General features: G+C 36.0%; 1 protein-coding gene across 10 annotated transcripts in view; it reads left to right on the top strand.

Annotated features, from left to right (window-relative positions):
• HDAC9 (histone deacetylase 9) overlaps positions 1 to 24001 on the top strand; it is a 936353-nt gene that overhangs the window by 562486 nt on the left and 349866 nt on the right. For all 10 annotated transcript variants that reach the window (XR_009403815.1, XM_059396742.1, XM_059396749.1 and 7 more), the window contains one exon: positions 3654 to 3917. Coding sequence is in view for 9 of the 10 variants with exons in the window: in XM_059396742.1 (XP_059252725.1) it covers positions 3654 to 3917 (264 nt within the window). In the remaining variant the exon portion in view is untranslated. The remainder of the gene's footprint in view (positions 1 to 3653; positions 3918 to 24001) is intronic.

Genomic DNA, 24001 nt, shown 5'->3' with positions numbered 1-24001 from the left:
AGAGCTGTAATATTAACTGAGGTTGGAAGTCTTACTTTTCCAGTAAAACCCGTATTCAAAAGGGCAGGGGAGTTGAAGACAATGTAAGGGAGTGATTTAAAAAAAAAAAAAATCTTTATTTATTTGAGAGAGAGAGAAAGGGGAGAGAGAGAGAGAGAAAGAGAGAGAGAGAGAGAGCAGACTCCCCCTAAGGGTGGAGCCCAACGTGGGACAGAATCCTAAGACCCTGAGATCATGATCTGAGCTGAAATCAAGAGTCAGATGCTTAACCGACTGAGCCACCCAGGCGCCCCAAGGGAGTAATTTTTAATAATGGAGAATGGAGCCTAGTCCAACAAGGAGGGATGTGAGGGGGTGTGGGGAATTGGTGGCAGCAAGAATGCGTTAGGACTGGTTGGGGTCAGAATATTCTGAGAAGGAACCAAAAAGACATCATGTTTGAAACTGATTTAAGAAAGTGTACAGCTACCAATAAAGACCAGGGCTAGGGTATGATCACAGCTTTGGGCGCTGAGGTAGAGCAGAGATAAAGACCATCGGATGTGAGGAAGTCAAGGTAGTGAGGGGCCATGTTGAGACTGGGACTGAGAAGGAAAGAGCAATAGACTTTTCTTTTACTTAGCAGGTGGTATCTGCAGTTCCCTCTTGGTAACTGAATAGTCCCTGTAGTCAAACATGGAAGTTGCAGAGTCATTCCTCAGTAAGCAGGGACTTTTGATGGGACGTTTCCAGAACAGTGGTCATGTGCTCCCTCATGGACCTTTCATGAACGGCCCTCTCAGTTCCTGTCTCACGGCCACACATCCCATATGGTTTTCTTCTCTCTTCCCCACAGAGTCTTACGTGCAGGAACTTCTGAACACCTCCCAGAGGTGTCTGCCTGACTCCTATGTGTCCTTGGTCCGCCAGCCCTGATGCACTAGCTCCCATGAATTTTCCTAGCTAAGCTTTGGTAGTGAGAGGGAAATGTTCTACAGCTCACCAAGCATCCACCCAGAAGATGAACTGCAGCCGTCTGCTTGCAGATTGTCCCTCCAAGGGGCTCTTGCAGCCTCCTTCACCTGACTAATACCTTTCCTTAGGTCAGTCCTTCTCCCCACAAGAATCTCTGTCATACTCTTGTACGTCACATCTGAGGTGAGCCATAGAGGTAAGGGTTGACTGATGAGCTCTCTCTCTGAAGAATGGGTAGATACTTGTCACCCAAAGTCCCTATCCCTGGTGTCCCAGCTCAGACTGGGACTTTTCTATTAAAATCCTGCCTCTTTCCTATGGTGTCACATGCTCTTTTTCTAACAGCTGATTACATGGGATCCTTCAGTTGTAGAGTCAAAGTTCAGGAATATTACATTGTCTCTTACCCCAAAATCACAGCAATGTGCAGGGTATTATGTATTTATGTTATGAAGAGCTAATTAGCATGGATACAAAAGTCCTGCAAATAGTTTCCTTAAAAAGTACTTAGAAACATTTAAAGCACAATGGGATGATTGTTCTTATGCTGACAGCCCCAGAACAACAGATGTTAGGATTGTAAGCACAGAGGAAATTAATATTTAAATTGCCTTCTTCATTTTGACATAAATTTTGATTGGTATATGTTCTCTTAGCTTGATTATGTCTAACTTAAGATTGGCGGTGTTTACATTTTATTTGTGGCTTTATCCAAAATTGTATTTTATTTCTCTAGAGTCTTATTCTCAACCCAAACATATTATAAACTGTGTCACTCTCTCCAGCAGCATCTTCCAGCATTCTCCCCTCCTTCCTGTGCTCAGACCCCTCTGGTCTTTCATTTCCTCCAATGCACTGGACCCCCTTTCCCGCGCATGTACTGTGCCTTCAGCCAGAAATGCTCTCTCTCCTTATCTCAACCCCTCTCGCGCATGTAACTAATGACTCCTCCTTGTCTATCCTTCCTCTTTCGTGTCTCAGCCTAAACAGAGCACCTTCTCAGTGAAAGCTCCCTTAACCACCCACAGTTCCGCTCCTGTGGCAGCTTGTGTGTGCTCTTGTAATACCCTGGGCTTCTTCCCATTTCATTTACCATACTTGAAAATATGAATAAATTTATCTTTTGGTTCCTTTCTATCATACTAAACTATAAGCTTTATGAGGGCAAGGTGATGGCTGTTTTCCCAATGCTGAGCATGGTACCTTGAACCTAGTTGGCATTCAATAAATATTTGTTGCACAAATGAAGGAAAGCCCCCCATTAATTTTACAGACAGTGAAAATGAAGGGTTTCATCGGTATATGCACAGCCATTTGAGGTTATGTGACCTGGAAGAAAGTCTATTAGCCTAAAGAGGGTAAGAGAGCCTTCAGAGTTGGAGTACTTTGGTATTTTAACTCTTAGCATGTGTTGTCTTAAAAACATAGGTGTGGAGGGGGGACAGTAAGCTTAAGCTATACCAAGAGAAATAGGTATTCATGATTTTAGCCATTGTATTCCAAGTGTGCTGCTCACATGGGCACTGAATTAACAGAAAACTCCAATCACTCTTGAAACCACAGTTCAAGATCTGAGATCTGCAGATGATCAGTCACTGTGGTCATTGTGAATCGAAACAAGAAACCTACTGTGACATGAAATCATCTTGAGAATTTTACCCCATTTATTGAGCTTTTATACTGTGATATTTTGCTGTTGTTTAAGTTAGGGTCTGTTCTCGTTTTGTTGTTTTTTTAATCATTGAGCAGTTAATTCATACACTTCTGAAGATAAAGTACAATTTAATTTATAAAATAAAGAAAATGTCTAAATAATTTTCAGATTAAAAATACTTCCTTCTTTCCTATTATTTAATTTGGATATAGTCATAAAACATTTTTAGTGCTATGACAATTTTTTAAAAATCCCACAGCTTTTTTTTTTTAAAGATTTTATTTATTTATTTGACAGAGAAAGATCACGAGTAGGCAGAGAGGCAGGCAAAGAGAGAGAGAAGCAGGCTCCCTGCTGAGCAGAGAGCCCGATGCCGGGTTGGATCCCAGGACCCGCCGAAGGCAGAGAGGTTTAACCCACTGAGCCACCCAGGTGCCCCCAAATCCCACATCTTTTTAAAGTCTAAGATTTCCAAATCAATATTTCCTTGTTTTACCAGTATATATAAGAAGGTGTTTTATCATTTGACCATTCAGGTATGGGAAAACTAGACAGACAAGGCATTTGTGCTCATATTTTATAGGGGCTGACATCTGTCCAAAAAATGAGATTGTGGGAGGTTTTCATTACCTTTCCATTAATTCCATCACATTTTCTCTTTTGAAAAAGAATATGCTCAGGTTTATTTGGATTAAATTGTCTCAGTATGAACTGCACTTATCAAAGTTTCATAGTTCCCGCTGAAAACGTTTGTTTACCTTTCCCCCACCATTTTCTAAGTGTGTGAAAGGGTGACCCATGAAAGAAAGCACTCCGAGCCTCGTTCTCTGCCTACCACACCAACACAATCTGGCGGGGATGGGGCTGCTTCAGATGTAGTATCACTGAGGAAGTTTGTCGCATACATATTCATTCTGCCATTGACGTCCAGAAACTAGAAACCAGAACGTACTGAAAGTAGAGTCATTAGAAATGAAAGTGTGTTTTGCTTCTCTGTTACCACCAAGAACTATTGAATTTTGAACCCCTGAACACTCTCTTCTAGCTGCTTTCGAAATCTATTGAACAACTGAAGCAACCAGGCAGTCACCTCGAGGAAGCGGAGGAAGAGCTTCAGGGGGACCAGGCGATGCAGGAAGACAGAGCGCCCTCTAGTGGCAACAGCACTAGGAGCGACAGCAGTGCTTGTGTGGATGACACACTGGGACAAGTTGGGGCGGTGAAGGTCAAGGAGGAACCAGTGGACAGTGATGAAGATGCTCAGATCCAGGAAATGGAATCTGGGGAGCAGGCTGCTTTTATGCAACAGGTAATAGGCAAAGATTTAGCTCCAGGATTTGTAATTAAAGTCATTATCTGAATAAGAAATGCATTGCCGGTTTTGGTAAATGGATATTATTTCCTATCTGTTTATATTTCTGAATGATTTGATTTTAGTGTTTAAGGATTCTACTTAATGCAGATATATCTATATAGAGATTTCTCTATATACTGATTTCTATATAGATATCAAGGTTTCATTGAAACTCCACTGGTAAGGAAATACTTGTTACACTAAAATTATACTACATAAGTATACAAGTAATTAATAGGCTTTAAATTCATCCCAAAGCCTGCCATACCAATTAATTCTAAGGAAAACAAAATCACTGTTGTTTTTAGTTTCTCTGTTGAGATCAGTGACTGCTGGGTATAGTCACCCAGTCTGATCAATGAAACGTTCTATTAGTTCTTCATTTTTTTTTGATATGTAGAATTCAATTTTCACAGTGTTGTACATAATGTATCATACTACAGTCTTGAACACTGTTAAAGGTAGTCTGCCCCTTCCTTCCTCTCTCTTTTTTGTTAAGTTAAATGTTCTGGTTACCACGCCAATAGTCCTTAGGTTATTGTATAGAATGCAATTGAAAATATTAGGAATAGAGGTGGTTTTAAATATATAGATTGCAAAGTACAGCACTATTTTAAATATTACATTATGTCTCACCTAGCACTGCTCATTTTACTTTTATCTTGTGTTATTTGATGACACTGTCTATCGAAAAAGATCAAATGAAGCTGATGCAGATAATAGCCAGAAATAATGTGCAGCATTATGGTCCAATCAGATACTATATTGTATCTACAATTGTAGAAAACACAGTAATGGTATGATCATTATCGGATACGAAGTCACAATCATGTTTAAAAGAAGGTGTATCATATTTTATAATCATATCACTAGGATCTCTTAGATAGAATTCCATAGTGACTCGGCATATACCATACCACTTTGGCAAATAAAAATTTAGGAAAGTTAGGCTTAACAACGGAATCTACTTGTATATAATGCACCTTCAGAAGGACTGTGTCCTTTGATGCTATGAAATACAAACAACTTTGAAGGCAACAGAAGACTCTGTTTATTTAAGTCCGTTCTTTGTCAGGTTCCTGCTGTTCTCCTACAGAAAACTGATTCTATGAGGCTGAACAGGAAATGCCTTGTGGAAACAGGAAGTCCAAGTGATTCATGTAATGAGGAATGTAGGGGGAAAAAAAAAAAACGGAGGATAGTGTTTTACTCTTTCTGTTTTTAAAGGGCACTCTATGAATTGATTTATTGTCTAAGAAAATAACACCGCAAGTAGGGAAATTGTTAAGGAAGCTTTTCACTGGAACATTTCCTTCATACTCCCTTTTGATGTGTTTACCTTGTTTTATAGGTTTACTTTTGTTAAGCTAGTTAAAGATTCGTTGTATTAAGACCCCTTTAATATGGATAATCCAAATTGACCTAGAATCTTTGTGAGGTTTTTTCTATTAAAATATTTATATTTCTAAATCCAAGGTATTTGAAGGTGTAGTATCCTGTTTCAAAGGAGATATAGCGGTTTTGCCAAATGTAGACATTGTAACAACTGTATGTTATTGGCACGTGTTGTTTACATTTTGCTGTGACATTTAAAAATATTTCTTAAAAAAAGTCACTGCTAAAGATACATTATCCTTTTTTAAAAAGTCTCCATTCAAATTAAATTAACATAACTAGAAGTTAGAAAGTTTAAAACTTTTCCATATAATGAAAGTCCTTCTGATAATTTGACAAATACCTATAATAGGCAACTTTTCCTATTAGCACCATATTTTGGTTAGTATATTCCTTAAGATTAAAATGATTCTTTGTCAGTTGTTTTGCATTAAAAATATGGCATTCCTAAGATAAAATTGTATATTTTTTCCATCTCATAAATATTCATTTTCTTTAAAGTCTTTTTTCAATCTCATAAAAAAGGGATAGTGCATCTTTTAAAATACATTTTATTTGGGGAGGAACATGTGGCTGAGCAGACTTTTGTATAATATTACTTCAAAGATATGTAATCACAAACAAAAAAAAAACCTATTTTTTATAATGTCATTTGAGAGAGCTTCATCAGTACAGTTGGTGGACATTAATTGTTTGAATTTGATAGTCTTTGAATTTAATCAAGAAACTACCTGGAACCAGTGAAAAAGAAAGCTGGACTTAATTCATCTTAGAATTAATTGATAAATGTCTCTTTTCAAATCTACTGTATTTATTATAATTTACACCCTTGAAGGTGATCTCTTGTTTTGTGTTGTAAATATATTGTTTGTATGTTTCCTTCTTGCCTTCTGTTATAAGTCTCTTCCTTTCTCAAATAAAGTTTTTTTTAAAAGATCCCCTTTCATACATTTGGCTTTGTGTAAACTTGGTATACTTAATCGGATCTGAAGCTGATGCGCTAGGTCTCATATACCAAAATTGATTGCCATTCGTTGTTGAAACAAGAAAATGAAGATATTTTGAGCAGTTATTTCTTATACCATTAAAAATAATTAACCCAACAATGATTTTAAACTATTTATGTCAGCCATTATCAAATAGCAAACACATGTAAAATTTGTTGCCTTTTCCATTTCCCAGTGTGGCCTCTTTTTCATAATATGTTATCATGTTTGATGTCGATTTCCAAATATAAAATTTTATATAAATAAATGTTAATTCCTAACTTTGCTCAACTTAAAAAGATCATTTTTAAAAAGGTTAACATAATCCCTCCAGTGTAACAGGCACTCAATAACTATCAAAATAAATAATTCTCCATGTATCATAATAATTTTATCTATTATAGTGACAGGCTGACCTACAAGTATAAAGTAACAGCACATAAATGTAAAAAGAAAAAAAAAAAACTAATTAAATGACCTCCCCTTCTGTGGAAACAATTCTTATAATACTAGTGTAAAGCACAAGGGGTCTGGCTCAGATAAAGGAAACTGGGCTGTAGACATCCCTGCACCATGACATACCCAACTCTTCGTCCGGTCAGTTGCTAGCAAACGTCAGTCAGTCAGTACTTCATAATGTGTTGCTGTGTTTTTGTTCCCTTAATCTAAACCTTAATAGCATCACACAAATTAAAATTATTCTAAACCACAACAATATTACATTAGGTTATTGAGAATTCTGGAGCTAATATCATTGACTATTACAACATGGATTATCATCCCGAAATGCCATAAGCCTGATAATTTGGTCAGATTTGTGGGAATACCATTAGTTATAATTTCCTAAAAATTGCCTTTGGACTTTTATAAACTTGATTCACTTGGTACCAGAGATCCTCAAAAAAGAGTTGGAGGAACCAATTAAATAACGCTTTTAAAATGTATATCCGGTTTTTGATGTGTAAAGTGGAGGTTTCAATAAAAAATATCAATCTCATGTTAAAAACTTTCTCTTCAGGAAAAAAAAACTCTTGCAGTAAATAAACATTAGCCTTCATGTTCTGGCAGTAAAAGTCCACCTTCTCATTGGTGAAGGTGGCTGCTGAAATGGAGACTGTTACTTTTCATAGATCTGAAAAAGGTTGTCTTTAAGAAATTTTTACTTTATTTTATACTTTTTTTTCTCTAAAGGATATTAAAAAGGAATTCAGATACTAACCATTTTTTTTGGAACTAGTACTCAATGGATGTATAGGTAGGCAACAGTATTTACTTAAATTTGGCATTTCTATGTGATAATGGAAGCACTGAATTATGGGTATGCAATTGTGAATTAACAATGATTAATCAAGGTCTACAAATTATAACCAGTTATAATCAAGAATTTGGAGATGCAAGAGAAGAATTTGAGAGGTGGATTACCATTCCCTTTATTATTGATAATTCCTCCTTCTGGGTTTTAAAAGCATGGGAGGGCAATCAAAGAATTCTGCCAAATAAAAGAAGATATTGGGAATGTGACTTTTTAGAACTTCTCAATTTAGATTTGAAAGGTTTTCTATTCTGATTTCATAATACCTTCTTTAAGGCTTATAAACTGTAAGGTTTACAGTGCAACCTTTTGGGACCATCTTGATTTACAAAAAGACTCACTTTTTTAACTATTGGAAACATACATGTCTAGCAACTCATTTAGTCCTCACTACAACATTATGGGTTAGATATTATTGTCTTCGTTGTAAGGATGAGGGCACTGGGGCACAAAGAAGTTAAGTAAGGTCAAGGTCACCCAATTAGTGACTCTAACTCTAATTTGAACCTAAGCACTCTGGCACTGGAGTCCTTATTCTCTCCCTTTATTACCCCACAGCATTTATGCAATAACTTCATCTGTCCAGGTTTATTTTTTTTTTAAGATTTTTATTTATTTATTTGACAGAGAGAAATCACAAGTAGATGGAGAGGCAGACAGAGAGAGAGAGAGGGAAGCAGGCTCTCCGCTGAGCAGAGAGCCCGATGCGGGACTCGATCCCAGGACCCTGAGATCATGACCTGAGCCGAAGGCAGAGGCTTAACCCACTGAGCCACCCAGGCGCCCCTCTGTCCAGGTTTATTAAATCATCAGTTCTCTCTCTCTCTCTCTCCTTCTTCCTCATCACCATTTCCAAGCTGTATTGAATCAATTTTCTCTTAATCATTGCTATAAAGTAGGAGAATAGGACTCTTTTTTTTTTTGGTCTAATGCATAGATGAGCAGTATGACGATTGGACACATGATGTTCAACCGTTTGCATCATGAAAATTGGTGAGTTTCTTTTTTTTCCGACCAGAGCCAGTCTTAGGATGGGGTGAAACAGAATGCCTGCCCTTGGGGTTAACTTTCTGGGGGGAGATAAGGAAAAAGATATCAACCAGGTCACAGCGGTCCTTTGCCACTTCCCTTCCTTCCCCAACCAAAGCCAAATACCGATTTCGAAGCGGTTAGGACGCTGCCTTTTAAAACCTTTTTGGACCTAGGGAGGAGGATGCACTTGATAACCGTTCTGACCTAAAACAGTCTGTAGAAAATGTCGGGAAAGGAAAAATAGAGACATGTCTTGAGCTTTTGTCTTCGTAGGTGATTTTTCACTTGAAAGATGCATGGAAGTCCTCTTGAGGAATGCTGTTGGCCATTCGAATTCTGCCCGCACCTCCCCGAGGCTCTGATTCTGTTCTCTTGACAGAGAGCCCAGGAGTCTACATTTTTAAAGCCCTTTGGGAGAGTCTGACTGGGAGAGAAAGATCTGGAGCTGTCCAGGGGCCCTAAACCACTTCCTGAAATATGGCCTGACTTTTAATGGCTTTTACCTAAACTCCCTGGACTCTTCATTCATAGTTTCCAAAATAGACTATCTCGTATTTCTGGTCGATTGTTCTGTTTCGTCTGCATTTTAACTCAGCTAGAGGTTGTTCTCACTATTTACTGCTATTTTTACTGCTGTTACTGCCGTGGTAGTATCTGTCCTTTTGTTTTATTTCTTTCTTCTAATTTAAACAGTTGCTTAGCCTGTTGATAGAGTAGCCACCAAGACTCGGCGAATTATCTTTCTTCACAAGTTCTGAGCTATTTGTTGCACATTGCTTTTTGTTGTTGTTGTTGTTGTTGAGATAAAATTTATAGGACATAAAATTTACCATTTTGTCCATTTTAAAGTATGTAATTCGGTGGGTTTGGGTATATAGTGGGTTTTAGTTCATGATGCTATGACATCATCACTACTATCTAATTCCAGAATATTTTCATCAACTCAGAGAAATCCTGTAGCAGTTAAGCAATCACTCCCCATTCTCTCCTCCCTCCCACCCTGGCAACCACTTATAACTATTTTGTGTCTGTATGGATTTGTCTATTCTGGACATTTGGTATTAATGAAATCATATACTATGTGGCCTTTAGTGTGTCTGCATATTTACAAGGTACATGTTTCAGTACTCCATTCCTGTTTATGGCTGAATAATATTTTATCATATGAATAATACTACATTTTATTTATCCATTCATTAGTTGATGGACACTTGGTTTTCACTCTTGGCTTTTATGAGTATTGCCGCTATGAACATTTATGTGCAAGCTTTTATGTTAACATACATCATTCTCTTTGGTATGAGTGAGTGAAATTGTTGTGGTAATTCTGTTTAACTTCTGAGGAATTGCCATATTGTTTTCCACGGAGGCTGAACTATGTTCTACTCCCACTAGCAGGATAAGAGGGGTTGCAGTTTCTCCACATCCTTTCCAACACTTGTTATTTTCCTTTTTTAAAATATAGCAGCCATCCTAGTGGATGTGAAGTATTAGCTTGTTGTTTGGATTTCTATTTCACTAGTTGCTAATGATACTGAGCATCTTTAAATTTAGTTACTGGACATTTGTGTCTTTTTGGAGGGAAAATATCTGTTTAAGTCTTCAAGACATTTTTAAATCGGCTTCTTAGTTTTCTTTTTGTTGTTGATTTTTAAGAGTTTTTAAATATATTTACTGGATATCCGAAATATGAATTGGAATTTCTCAAATATATGACTTGCAAATATTTTCTCCCATTCTGTGGGTTGTCTTTTCATTTCTTGATTGCATCCTTTGATGCACAAACATTTGTATTTTTGTTAAGTGCTATTTTTTCTTTTGTTGCTTGTGCTTTTGGTGTCATATTTAAGAAACCATTGCCAAATCCAGTGTCACAAAGATGTACACCCATGTTTCCTTCTGAAAGGTTTCTAATTTTAGCATTTACTTTTAGATCTCTTATCCGTTTACAGTTATATACACTTTCAAAAAAATACCCTTCTATTTGTGTTATTTTTAAAGGGAGAAGAACTTACTGACCGTTGGGCTCCACCTTCTCATGGATCATCTCTGTTTTCCTTATTTCTAGCTGATCTTCGCCTTGCTTGTCTGCCACTTCTCTTGATATCTCTTGTTGCTTCCTGGGTTTAAGGCTGTCCCTTTTCTCTTTCTTCCAATGAACCATTTAAATGCTACAGTCTTGCTCTTTATTGTATCTAACACAACCTGAAGAAAATGTTAAGTTTGTCTTTCCTTTAAGAAATGGCTTTTCTCTGGTGACCTTTCAAAACTAAACCAGAGTTATTTTTCTTCATATATATTGCAGAATTCTATCCTGGTTACTCATTTTTGCTCATGTCTACTTGGCACTTAAATTTTATGTCAAACTCATGTTTGCAAATTTGCTTTGATCCATGTGCCTTTGTTAACAACATTTCTACAGGGACCCCTGTATTTGTACTGTCTAAACCGGTAGCCACTCATGTCAACTGAGAATTTAAAATGTGATTGGTGTAAATTGAGAAATGCTGTAAGTGTAAAATGTACACTAGATTTCAAAGCCATAGTATCAGAAATATATTAATATCTAAGTAATAATGATTTATTTGGTTATATCTTAAATTAATATTTTAAATATATTAGCTTATGTAACATCATTAAAGTTAAGCTTATCTCTTTTCTTTTGCTTTCTTGATGTGGCTATTAGAAAATGTAATATTATATGTGTGGCTTGCATTGATGGCTCATGGATTTTCTTTTCTTTTATATCACATTATTTTTTCTATTATAGAATGCTGCTTTGGCTCATCTTCCTCTCATTTTATATTATGTTAACAGATCTCACTTACATCATTTTAGACATAGGTGGGCTATCGAACCTGAACAAGTTAATATTTGCTCGTGCCAGAATATTTCTATTGCTGTTCCTCAATCTAACACAGACCCATAAAATGATAGTGTTAGGAGAGATATGCACATCTGAATGATTTAAGTGTTTAAAGATCTCTTTCTTAACCTTAAAGACAACTTGAAGTCTATCAAGTGCTTTATTAATACTAGCAGTTGTAAAGACAATCCTCTTATCTCTCCACTTGCATCTCCAAGTTTTTGAATTTGTAAAATGTGCTGTTTTATCTGGCTTTTCCATTTCTGTTAACAGAACCACTCTTTAGACACTGGACAGATAATCATGAAATCACCTTTGATTATTTCCTCTCCTTTATTTCTTATAAGCAATTTTTACTCCTGTTTCTGATTTGCAAGCCATCCTCTCTTTACTTTCTCTTTGGCTCTGCTTTCCTCTGTCAATACGTTCATAGTGAAACAAATTCATTCTTTTATTATTGCAATAGCATCCTTCCACATCAGTGTGATCTTTATACTAATTCAGTAACTTAGTGTAAAAAACCAATACCGTTTTCACCTTCTCTGTAACAGAACCTACAACAGCTACCTAATTGTTTCATCTAAATGGTACCATGGTGTTTCATAATTCTGCCTTCATACTCAGACCAAGCACTCATCCTCCCATTCGGAATCACTTACTCACGCACAGCAAATTCCTAGCGTGGGACCCCAACCTCATGAATTTCATCGAACTTTTTCACTATCTGGAAAGACTTTATTTAACTCCCTTTTCTAAAACCTACTTTGCTTTTCTCTCCTTTATGCCATCTCTGATTTCTCGAAAACACCCTAACTCTTAAGTCAACTTGGGATTTGTTCCATATAATTTACTCTATATGTTTTCTTTAATTAATACCTGTCGTGTCTTTTTGATTTTTTTTATATTAATTAGGAAGACATTTATTTATTTGTTTGTTTGTTTTAATTTTTTGTTTTTTATAAACATATATTTTTATCCCCAGGGGTACAGGTCTGTGAATCGCCAGGTCCACACACCCCACAGCACTCACCAAAACACACCTACCAAGGAGTGCGATGTCTTTTTGATTTTTGAAGCCAGTGCAAATACAGTGTTCCTAGCACCACACCAAGAACCCATGAAGTGCTTACTTAACTTTCATTTGATAGATTTTAATTTTTGTTGCTATTGATGTTTAGTTGTTGTTGTTTTAGCATTCGACAGTTTATTAGTTGCATATAACACCCAGAGCTGGGTTTTATTCTACATTTCTTTCTTTCAAATTTCATAATGGCTAAAGGACATTTTCTTCTGTAATTATTTCAGGCTCACTTTTGTTTTCTATGTGAAATATAGAATGATTTTTTACTTGTTGGACTATTTATTGTGCTGAGTTGTCTGCTTTAGTAATAATTTTTTTTACATGGGCTCTAGTGCTAATAGTTACTATTTAATTTTTATTTTCAGCCAGGGGTTAATGATGGAAATTCTTTTCTTGGTAACCTTATTATTAGATATTCCCTAAACTGAATGGATTTGTCATAATTTGTATTCTATATGAAGCATTATTGTACTGTAATACTGGACACTTTTTATTTTTTTTAAGATTTTATTTATTTTAGAGAGAGTGAGCATGTGCACGAGCAGGGGGAGGGGCAGACATGGAGGGGCTCAGCTGAGCCCACTTAGGGGCTCAGTCTCATGATCCTGAGATCACAACCTCAGCTGAAATCAAGAGTTGGAGGCTTAGCCAACTGAGCCACCTAGGTGACCCAGAACACATTTTTAAATAAAAATACAGTATAACATAATTTTCATGGTTTTATAATACTAATTTTTCTATATCCATGTATTCTTTTCTTTTTATAAAGATTTTATTTATTTATTTGACAGACAGAGATCACAAGCAGGCAGAGAGGCAGGCAGAGAGAGAGGAGGAAGCAGGCTCCCTGCTGAGCAGAGAGCCCGATGTGGGGGCTCAATCCCAAGACCCTGAGATCATGACCCGAGCTGAACCCACTGAACCACCAGGTGCCCCTATATCCATGTATTCTATAGATAGTTTTTGAAGGGTATATTTGGGAAAGAAGAAAAAATGATGCATATTAATCTTAGAGATTAAATCAACCTCATCTTTATGCATATTTAAATAAAGAGAAGTGTAACCGGATATTGATAAGTTGTTTTGACTGCATACACACTAAACTTAAACGGTGGCATTTCTCCTTGACTTTGAGATCCGTGGGAGGAACTGCCTGGGGTTACAATGTTGATGCAATAGACCACAGGTGTTCCAACCTCGTCATCTTCTGTCAGCACCACTTGGAGCAAATTACTTAATTGTGCCCAGCCTCAGTTTACTCATTTGTTAAATAAGAATAACACTGTCATCTTTTGTTGGGTTGCTGTGAAGCTTAAATGGATTAATCAATGTAAATAACATAATATATGGTATGAAACTTGGTTCAGAGTAAAAATGAGCTGCTGCCATTAATGTGAGTATTAATGGAGCATCACTAAGAACTTCTTGGAACTCCAAGTAGGAACCTGTCTCAGAATCAGTTTAACTTTTTAATAGTGAGAAGCTTTCTCATCACTAAATTAAGAGCCCTAGATCCCTGCTTCCCCACCGTGTTCATGTCCTTGCCCGCAGAAAAGAGCAATGTTTGGAGAGCCCACGTCACCTCAGGAGGTGGTCCAGACCCTACTCAGCTGCAGCCCCTTCACAATTTGTGGAGGAACAGTCCAGGTTGGAATGTCCTTTGCGAGACTCTGTGAGTAAGTTACTCTTCCTCCAGGTTCCCTTTCTTTCCACCTCCTGTAGAGACCACAGAAAGAACCCCAGGACTTATTTAAAGGTTTCAACTAAGGATTCATCAAACTTACAACAACACCAGGTATGACTGACCCCACATGGTTTTCATTCTAAAAGGTGTATTAAGAAAATATCTCGGCCAGGGAGACAGTTTTCTGATAAGCTCTGTCGAGGCCCAGCTCTCCTCCAGCATTAATTCCCAGCCCCATCCTCCGCACCAAAGCCGGCAAGCAGGAAGCAGGCCTCAGAGAACTGGCCTTGCCCAGGACCCCATCGGGGATTCTCCTGTTCCATTTGCACTGGGCTCTGCCTTTCTTTGGAATCAAGAGGGAAAAAAAAGTACGAAACTTTTCTGTGTCTTTGCTTTTTAACAAATGCTCTGAGAATCTTTTTTTGGGTGGGAGGATTTTTTTCTACTCTCTCTAGTTGGGTGAATGTTAAACTTGTTCCATCTGGGAGCAAGAAATCCTGCGTCAATGCCTCCATCTTAGTAAATTGCTCCCTCTCGTTTTGAACAGTCGTCCGTCCTCGCTCTTCTACCTCCATTTAACATGATAAAGAATAAGCTTACTTCACACTCTCTTTTTTAGCATCCTAGATATGTTTTGGTTATGATGGTGATGTATCACATCCCTCTGTATTTATACTTCACCAATCAAAGTCAATTTGACATTCAGTTTTCTGGTACATATTTTAAGTGGTTTGATTTTTTTGCTTTATTGCGTGAATCCTCTGACAAACTCAGGAAAATATTCAACTTGATTCTCTTTTCTTAAATTTTCTTTACCTCATACAAATTTCAACTATCACACTATATTGTATGCCTTTATGTATGTGTATGTATCTCAACATAATTTTCTTCCCAGTAGAGAGGCAGATGAAAAATGTTTTTCCCAAGAGGCTCTCCCAGGGATTCTAAAAAGTTCAATTTCTAATGTCCTGGGTTTTTTTTTTTTTTTCTTTCTATAATAATTTGAATTAAGACGTTGAGCTAAATGAATTGAAATGAGGGTTTTATTTTCGTGACTTTAACTTTCTAAATCTTACTCATTTTTTAATCTACTCTATTGAAAATATATAGAAAAACCCAGTCATTATATATGTACAGTTTGATGAATTTTGACAAATGTGTACACCACCCATCTAGATATAGAATATTTATATCCCTTCAAAGAGTTCCCTCCTGCTTCTCTTAATCAAGCCCCCACCCCGACTCTCCCCTCAGCCCCAGGCAATCATTCTTTTGTATTCTGTCACCATGCATTAGTTTTAGTTTTGATTTTCCTACAATTTCATATAAACAAATTGTATAAAATGAATCTATGATATTTTCTGGCTGGATTTTTTTTCCCCCCAGTCAGAAAATGCTTCTAGATCCATCCATGAGTGTACCAGTAATAACAGGCCTCTCTTATTGCTGAGTAGTGTTCCATGATATGGATATGTCGTGATTTGTTGATGTTCCTTCTGCTGATAGAAATTTAGGTTATTTCCCGGTGTGGGTGATTAATAGCTGCTGTGAATACTCTGTTCAAGTCTTTGTAGATATTTGTCTTTATTTCTTTTGGGTAAATACCTTGAAATGGAATTCTTGAGTTGTTAGGTATTTGTTTACCTTTCTAAGAAACTGCCAAATTACTTTTGGTTATTTATTATTTTACATTCTCATCAGCAAGGTATGAGAGAGTTCCTGTTACTAACACTTGGTACTGTTAGGGTTTTTTTTGTTTTTTGTTTTGTTTTGTTTTTAATGATAATGCCCTCCAGTGGATATGTAATAGAATCTCATTGTGGTTTTATTTTGTTTTCTAGATGTCTAATGATGTTGCACATCTTTTCATATGCTTACTGGCCATTTGTAGAACTTCTTTGGTAAATTGTTGATTCTGCTTTGTTGCAAGTTTTTGGTTTGGTTTTTTTTTTTTTTTTTAAGATTTTATTTATTTATTTGAGATAGCAGGAGCACATGAGGTGGGGGGACGGGCAGAGGGACAGAGAAACAGGCACTCCACTGAGCAGGGAGCCCAACAAGGGCCTCAATCCCAGGACCCTGGGATCCTGATCTGAGCTGGAGGCAGACGTTTAACCACTGAGCCATCCAGGAGCCCCCGTTGCGTGTGTATATATGTCGTCAATGTTTTCAACTAGCCTATAGCTTTTTATTTTCCAGAGCATAATGGTTTAATTTCGATGTGTTCCATTCTATCAATTTTTTCTTCTCCGGTTAATCCTTCAATGCCCAATCTAAGAAAGATTTGCTTCTATGTTTTCTTCTTCTAGTGTATTTTTTACATTAAAGGCAAAGAGTCATTTTTGAGCCATACAGTTTTATTGTATGATGTGAAAAAAGGCTGAGGTTCACTATCTTACACAGGTGTCTTAAATTCTTAAGAACCAATTTTTGAAAAGCTTATGCTTGTTCCTTTGAATTATTTTGATGCCTTTGTTGGAAATCAACTAAACGTGTATGTGTGAGCAAATTTCTGAACTCTTCCTTTTATTCCATTGATCTCTATGTCTAACTACAACAAGACCACAGAACCTGTATTACTCTTGGTTTATAGCAAGTCTTTAAATCATGCAGTATGTTTTTCATCTGCTTGCTTTTAAGATTATCGTGTTGTCATTGGTTTTCAGCAACTTGTTTATGATTTGGCTTTGGCTTTGGCTTAATACAGGTTTTCTTTCTTTCCTTCCTTCCTTCCTTTTCTCTCTTCTTTCTCCTGCTTCATTTGGTTCACTGAGTTGCTTGTATCTGTGAGTTTGTACTTGTTACATTTTTGAAATGTGTGGGACATTGTTTCTTCTAATATTTCTTCTTTTCTTTTGGGACTCCCATTACACCTAGAGTCGATGGCTTGATATCATCTCACCACCTTACAAGTCTCTGTACACTTTTTTTTCTTAATATTTTTTCTCTTTGTATTTCCGTTTATATAATTTCTATTGCTACACTCTTCTAGCAAATAAACTTCATTTACTCACATCCAACAAATTTTCTTTAAAATAGTGTATTTTTCTGACACTTCATTTGGTTCTTCTGTATATTTTCTATTTATAGCCTTCTTGTATTCATGTTTCCCTTTAAGTCTTTGGGCATATTTATAATATTCACTTTAAAGTCCTTTACTGCTAATTCTATTGTCTCTGCCATTTCTGTGTCTGCTACTGCTGCTTGATTTTTTTTCTTGAACGTGGTTCTTATTTTTTGCTCCTTTTAATGTTAACTCAATTTTCATTAGATGCCAGACTATTTAAATTAGTTATCTTTCTTTAACAAATATCGATCACCTGAATATTCCAAGACTCGATTTCAAGTTTTGCTAGGGCAGGTCTATAGTTGCATTGACTCTCAACCTGGTTTTTCTCCCACTAACTTGTCTGCTTTCGGGGCATCTATTGACTCCTGGATGTTTAAAGGGATGGGTGACCCTAGGAAGTTACTAATATTAGCCTAGGGACCTGTGGCAAGAATAAGGATACAGAAGGGAGCATGAGATTTGGGAAAGGGGTGAAGAGAGAAATAGAGCTTTTTGGGGGGGGCAAAGAATGAGAGGGGGACTGCTTCTGCTCACTCAGGCCTGGTTTCACTTTAGAAGCTGATCACTCACCGGCTCCTACCAAGTCAGTTCTATGTGGCTTGATCATTTTCTCCTAGGCTTTGAATTTCTTGGATTTTGGTCATCCTCACATTCAAATACAAATTTTTAAGGCAGACAGAGAGAAATAATGATAACTATTGCATATTGATTTCTGGCATATATACACAAACACAGACTGAAATGGGCATTGCCAACCTATGCTTATTGGATGACATTTGGCGTCCTATAATCATGTGTAATAAACCAAGTAAAAAAATAATAATACTGACTAGTTTTCAAAAAACTTTTCAAATCTGTTTTGAAGGTTAGATTTTTCTCTTTCTTTACCTGCTCCTTTCCCGTTTTCTTTCTTTTTTTTATTTTTCTGAGTAACATGGAACCCCTATGAATTGGGTATTTTTTTGTAGTTAAAGATTATGCTATAATTTTATTAGCTCGTGGTCTATTAATTCAGTCAACTCTTGCATATAGTAAGAAATAGTCTAATGAAGATCCTTAAATTCAGTTAGAAAAAGCATAATGGGATATTTATAACATCTGAATACTGGCCACCATAAATGTAATTTCTCCCCAAATTAAGTATCACTTACAGTTTGTATATTGTATTATATATTCAATGTTTCTCTTTAAATAGATAAGCCATGGTCTGCACTGATTCTGAATTTTCTGTCTCTCTATGAAGTTACCTTGCAATTTTCTAATACAGGATCCCTGTGAAGCAGTCTCCTTGCCTTTCTTTTTCATTAACAGTGCTTCTTTATCTAAGTTGACAAGTAGAAATCAAAGCTAATGAAAACCATGAGATAAAAATGGGGAGCATCTACCAACCCAGGGACATTCTTCTAGAAACATTAAAATATGGATGAGTTTAAAATAATATTAAAACAATGTTGTCTTAACCAAAAGCTAGAAGCACTTTGGCAAACTTAGAAAAAGTTATGTTATTGGGTAAGGAAGTGGGTGGGGGGTGGCATGGGAGAAGAGTTTTCTCAAGAGTCTTCAAAGGTTTTATGCTTTTTTCAATGGATCTGGGTAATGGGGAGAGAGGATATAAAAGTGGTAGAAAATGGATTTTAATCTGGATTCAGAAGTATTGAGGTTTTGATTTGATTTAGTGGAGAAGTGTGTCTTCAAAGCAATCAGAATATTGGCTTAAAAGGCTGATAAACTTTGGTGGATGCAGCTGGTTGTGTGTGTGTGTGTGTGTGTGTGTGTGTGTGTGTGTGTCTTTTTCATCCTCTTTAATTACCATGGGCTTTTGGATGGCTCCCTGAAGTGAATTAGGAAGTTCTTAGACTTCTGGCATTGAAGTCCAGGCCAGGGAAGTTATGTGAATATTCAACTTCTGATTCTGGGATGGTATGTTGATACTGTATATTTTTTAATGGTTACGTTTTTCCTTGAGTAGTAGAAAAGATTTACTGTTACAGTTTGTGTGTGGCCAGGCAGTGGCATATGGAAAAGCTGTTTCCTGCTATTTAATTTAATTAGCCCAATCACGTGCCAGCCTTCGGGCATGTCACTCTGGACCTCAGAGACTCTTTGTCTGTCAAAAAGATGGACAATATCTTGGCTTTGTTTGGTCGCTCAGCGTGCTGCAGATAAAACCACTGAAGTTTTGACTATTTGCTCAGCCAAATCTTGGCATTTTCCCCATTTGGCTTTGATTTTCATTTATACAAAATGATAACATTTTGGCTTTGGGAAGGTAAAAAAAAGGAATTGTAAGGATGTGAAGAAGAGCTGTCGCTCTTTGTGCTTAATATAGGCTCGAGAATATTATCATTTTCTCGTCGGAAATTTTTAGTCAGCTTGCTACCACTGTGTTAGTAGAAATTCAAAACAATTGTCATTGAATCATTTTAACCCCAACTTAGCTGCCAAACTGTCATTTTAAATCAAGCTTCTTTTATTGGTTCATGTGTATGTTTAATGTGATTTTCTTTATCTTGCAAAATCTCTAAATCTGTTGGTGAATTTACTGTTGAAAAGAGAATATTTCATTGGCTATTTTGGATAAGGATATTTTAGTTTTGTTTTCATAGAAAGGATGGTGGTTAACGCATTTAGTCACTTCAAGGATTTTTCCCAGTATTTTAGTCTCCCTTTCAAGGTCAAAGACATTTTAAATTTTTTTCTTTTTTAATTGATATGTTCAAATTTTAAAAATTCTCTTTAGTCAGATTCCAGTCACTCTTATATTCCTGATACTTTTCAGGCTTTAAAATTAATGAAGAGCACTGGAAAAAAAAAAGATTGAAAAATACATACTGCAGCTTGGGTCTCTGATTTGCAATGAAGACATCTGCCTAAACTTCCAGCTGAATTAACAGCAATTTCTTTGAATCAAAGTGACTTGTCCAGTGTGATAAACCTATTTGAATATCCATATTTTAAAATTGGGAGTCCCATATTTGAGATTCTTAATTAATTCTAGACACATGCACAGTTTAGAACTTCAAGAGGATTTGCATATGGACTTAATCACGTCCTCCAAGAGTTAAAGTCAATCACATTGAGCATCTAGTCAGTGTGTACTACTGTCCTAAGTGCCAAGACACAACTCCTAACCTCTGACATTTCCTGGCCTTTGGAGCAACCAGTGGGACAGACCTATACTGAATACATGACAATCAGTCTCAAAGGAAGTATCTTTGTTCCAGAGCTAATATATTTATGGCTTTCTGATAGATTCAGAATTTTCCAAAGAATAATTGACATATTTTGCTTTGATATAATTTGCAGAGAAGATCCTTACCTTTTGATTATTTTTTAAATAAAAATGTTAAATGGAAAAGAAAAGGACATCAAAACCTAAATATGTAAATCCTCTTAGCCAACATAATTCCTACAACATAATTTACATTCACAATGTAGACATTTATAATGACCCCATGGTTAATATGGCTGCCATCACCCATGCCAAGCCTAAATTTTCTTAGGGACCTGTGAGCTGCAGGGATTTTGTGTTTTGTTTAAGGGCAAGCAAACAACAGCCAAGTGAAAGCTCTGCTTTTAATCTTCTAAGGCTTTTCAGCATCAGTCCTTCAGAGGAACTGCACTTAAATCTTTCATTATCATTTCTATTTTGAGATTCATTGTTATATTCTCTCATTCTCTATGTGTGATTCCTTTTTAATTTTTATCTTATTTTAACTACATATTTAGAGTGTGTTTTTTTCCCCCCAAAGGGCATCCATATACCACCACACATTGATTTTACTATGCAGTATCCATATAAGAAAACTTCCTGTGGTGGTAACTTTTTAAGAATGAATATATTTTTAATATTGAGGAACGCCCAAATTCTCTATTAGAGAATGAACTTATGTCTGAAACACAGCAATTTCTCATAGAGCTCTCTTTTTCAGTATTGCGATTTTATTGAAAATGTTATAAAGTAGAACATGAGTAAGGTTTGAAATGAGTAATGAGGTAGGAGTTAATTCAGAGGGATCTGCCTAAGGTTTTTTTAAGAGTATTCATTATTAACTTGAAAGAAGAAACTTGAATGTAGGCACTAAATAATATAACCTGATTTCTTTTTAAAAACATATCCTTATAAAATTCTAATTTATGTTACAAAAAAAATTAACCATGGGGGAGGCAACTATGCAATTTCAAATAGATATTTCCAAGAATAAGTCAATAAAAGCACCTATGTCAAAAGAGTGAAGCAATCATTTGACTTGTAACAAACATTAATTCAAATTTCTTTACATATCAGCCTAATATTTTATTGCATGGAACTTACAACTATGTGACTAGGTACGTAAATTAACCAGAGTCCTTCACCTATTTTTTTAAATTGCAGTTCAGTTTATGTATAATCAGTAATAGTTCAGGCCAATTCAATCCATGTGTACTGAACAGCTACTTGAGCTTGGGACTTGAGCCAGGGAATGAGAAGACGACCACAGAATGGCAAGATAAATGAGGTAGCCATATGGACTTCTAAATTTACAGTCTCTTGGAGAAATGGACAAGTAAACAAATGGAGAAAATACAGTGTCATTTGTGCTACCATGGTAAAAATATATATAAAGCACAAAATGTTCTAGCTCTCAAGTTGCAGAACTATGATCATAACTCACGTCAACTGTCCAAGGACCATTGCTACCTGTGAGTACAACTCAGAGTTCAGCAAAGGGTTTGACATCTTGTGCCTGGACCTCCTGAAGACTGAGCATAGGGAAGATCTTGAGGTTTCTATGCCACAGGCACATGGCCTCTGCTGTATACTGAGTTACTCTGAGATGGAGCGCTACTGAGATATATAATAGTTGATATTTTTGTTTAATGTCAGTGGAGAAGATTTATCAAAGACATCGCCGGTTTCTTTTAGGAAAATTGAGGATTTTGCCTTTTTTCACTCATTCATTAAAATGGAAGGATATTGTTGGCAGAAATCAAATTTTTTTTTTTTTTTTTAAGAAATCGATCTTTAATTGTATTTCAACTCTACTTGTTGTCACAACCCGGAATTATCAAAATTTGAGTCAAGATATTGGGGTTGAGTTTTCTTTTCCTTTTTTTAAGTTATATTTCAGTTATCTCTATACTAACATGGGGCTTGAACAAGATCAAGAGTAGCATACTCGATCGACTGAGCCAGCCAGGCGCCCCTGGGGTTGAGTTTTCTATTTGTAAATTTTGTGAATATGCTTTCATTTACAGGACTTATTTACCATAGTAAAAAAAAAAAAATTAACATATAAGCTATTTGTAAGTGTACAGTCCAGTAGTGTTAACTATATGCACATTATTGTACAAAGATCTCTATAGAGTTTTTCATCATGCAAAATTGAAACTCTACACCCCTGGAAAAACTCCCTGTTTTCTCCTTACCCCAGCACCTGGTAACCACATTCTATTTTCTGTTTGTGTGAGTTTGACTATTGTCGATAACTCACATACACGAAATCATGCATTATTTATCTTTTGTGACTTGTTTATTTCACTTAGCTATAACAAGATTTATCCATGTTACAGCATATGACAGCAGAGTTGCATTTTTAGGGTTGAGTAATACTAACTCTCTCTCTCTCTCTTTCTCTCTCTCTCTCTATATATATGTATATATGATTTTTTTCAACCTTGTGGCTATTGTGAATAATTTGTAGTGAAATGGGTGTGCGATTATCTCTTTGAGATCCTGTTTCCATTTTTTTGGGATATATACCAAGAAGTGGGATTGCTGGATCATAGGATAATTCTAATTTTCTCCACATCCTTGACACCTTTTGTTACTTTTTGTTTGTTTGGACAGTGGCCATTATATTTGGTATGAGGTGATAATTTATTCCGTTTTGATTTTCACTTCCTGATGATTAGTAATTTTTGCATCTTTTCATATGCATCTTTGCCATTTGTATATTTCTTTGGAGAAATGTCTTCTCAAATTCTTTGCCTATTTTAAAATCAGGTTATTTTGTTGTTGTTGAGTTGTACAAGTTCTTAATATATTTTGAATGTTAATTCCTTATTGAATATATGCTTTTCAGATATTTTTATCCCATTCTGTATGTAGACTTTTTCCTCTGTTGATTATTTTCTTTGCTGATGGAAATTTTTACATTTGATGTAGTTACATTTGACTATTGTTAACTGTGATGATGTAACTTTTTAAAATTTTGAAGTTGGTTTTTACTCTCAGATAAGAATTTCTTTTTTTTTTTTTTCTATAAGAATTTCAATCACTAACTCATGCAGATCAGCAAAAGAATCTTAATAGTATTGGCAGCTAGGAAAGCTACAATGAGTTACTGAAAGAGCCTTGATTAACATGGCAGTCGATCCTTTTTAGGTGATTTAAAGGTGTCTTTTGCTATGTACTAATGATTGGATCTCCTTTGAGAAAGGCATGCAATTTTTAAATAATGCATCTCTTAATTTTAAAAATAAGATCAAGGTCCAAAAAGCTGATATGAAACACTTATGCTTCAATGGTTTGAGAATCTTATTCCCTACCCCAGAAGATAGTTGGCTTTTAAAGTAATTTGATAAAAAAACAGGTATATGTTTATACATTAACATATGTATGCATATATAT

Source organism: Mustela nigripes, chromosome 4, assembly GCF_022355385.1.
Source record: "Mustela nigripes isolate SB6536 chromosome 4, MUSNIG.SB6536, whole genome shotgun sequence".
In the NCBI taxonomy this organism is placed as follows: Eukaryota; Metazoa; Chordata; class Mammalia; order Carnivora; family Mustelidae; genus Mustela; species Mustela nigripes.
This window is presented reverse-complemented; position numbering and strand designations above follow the sequence as displayed.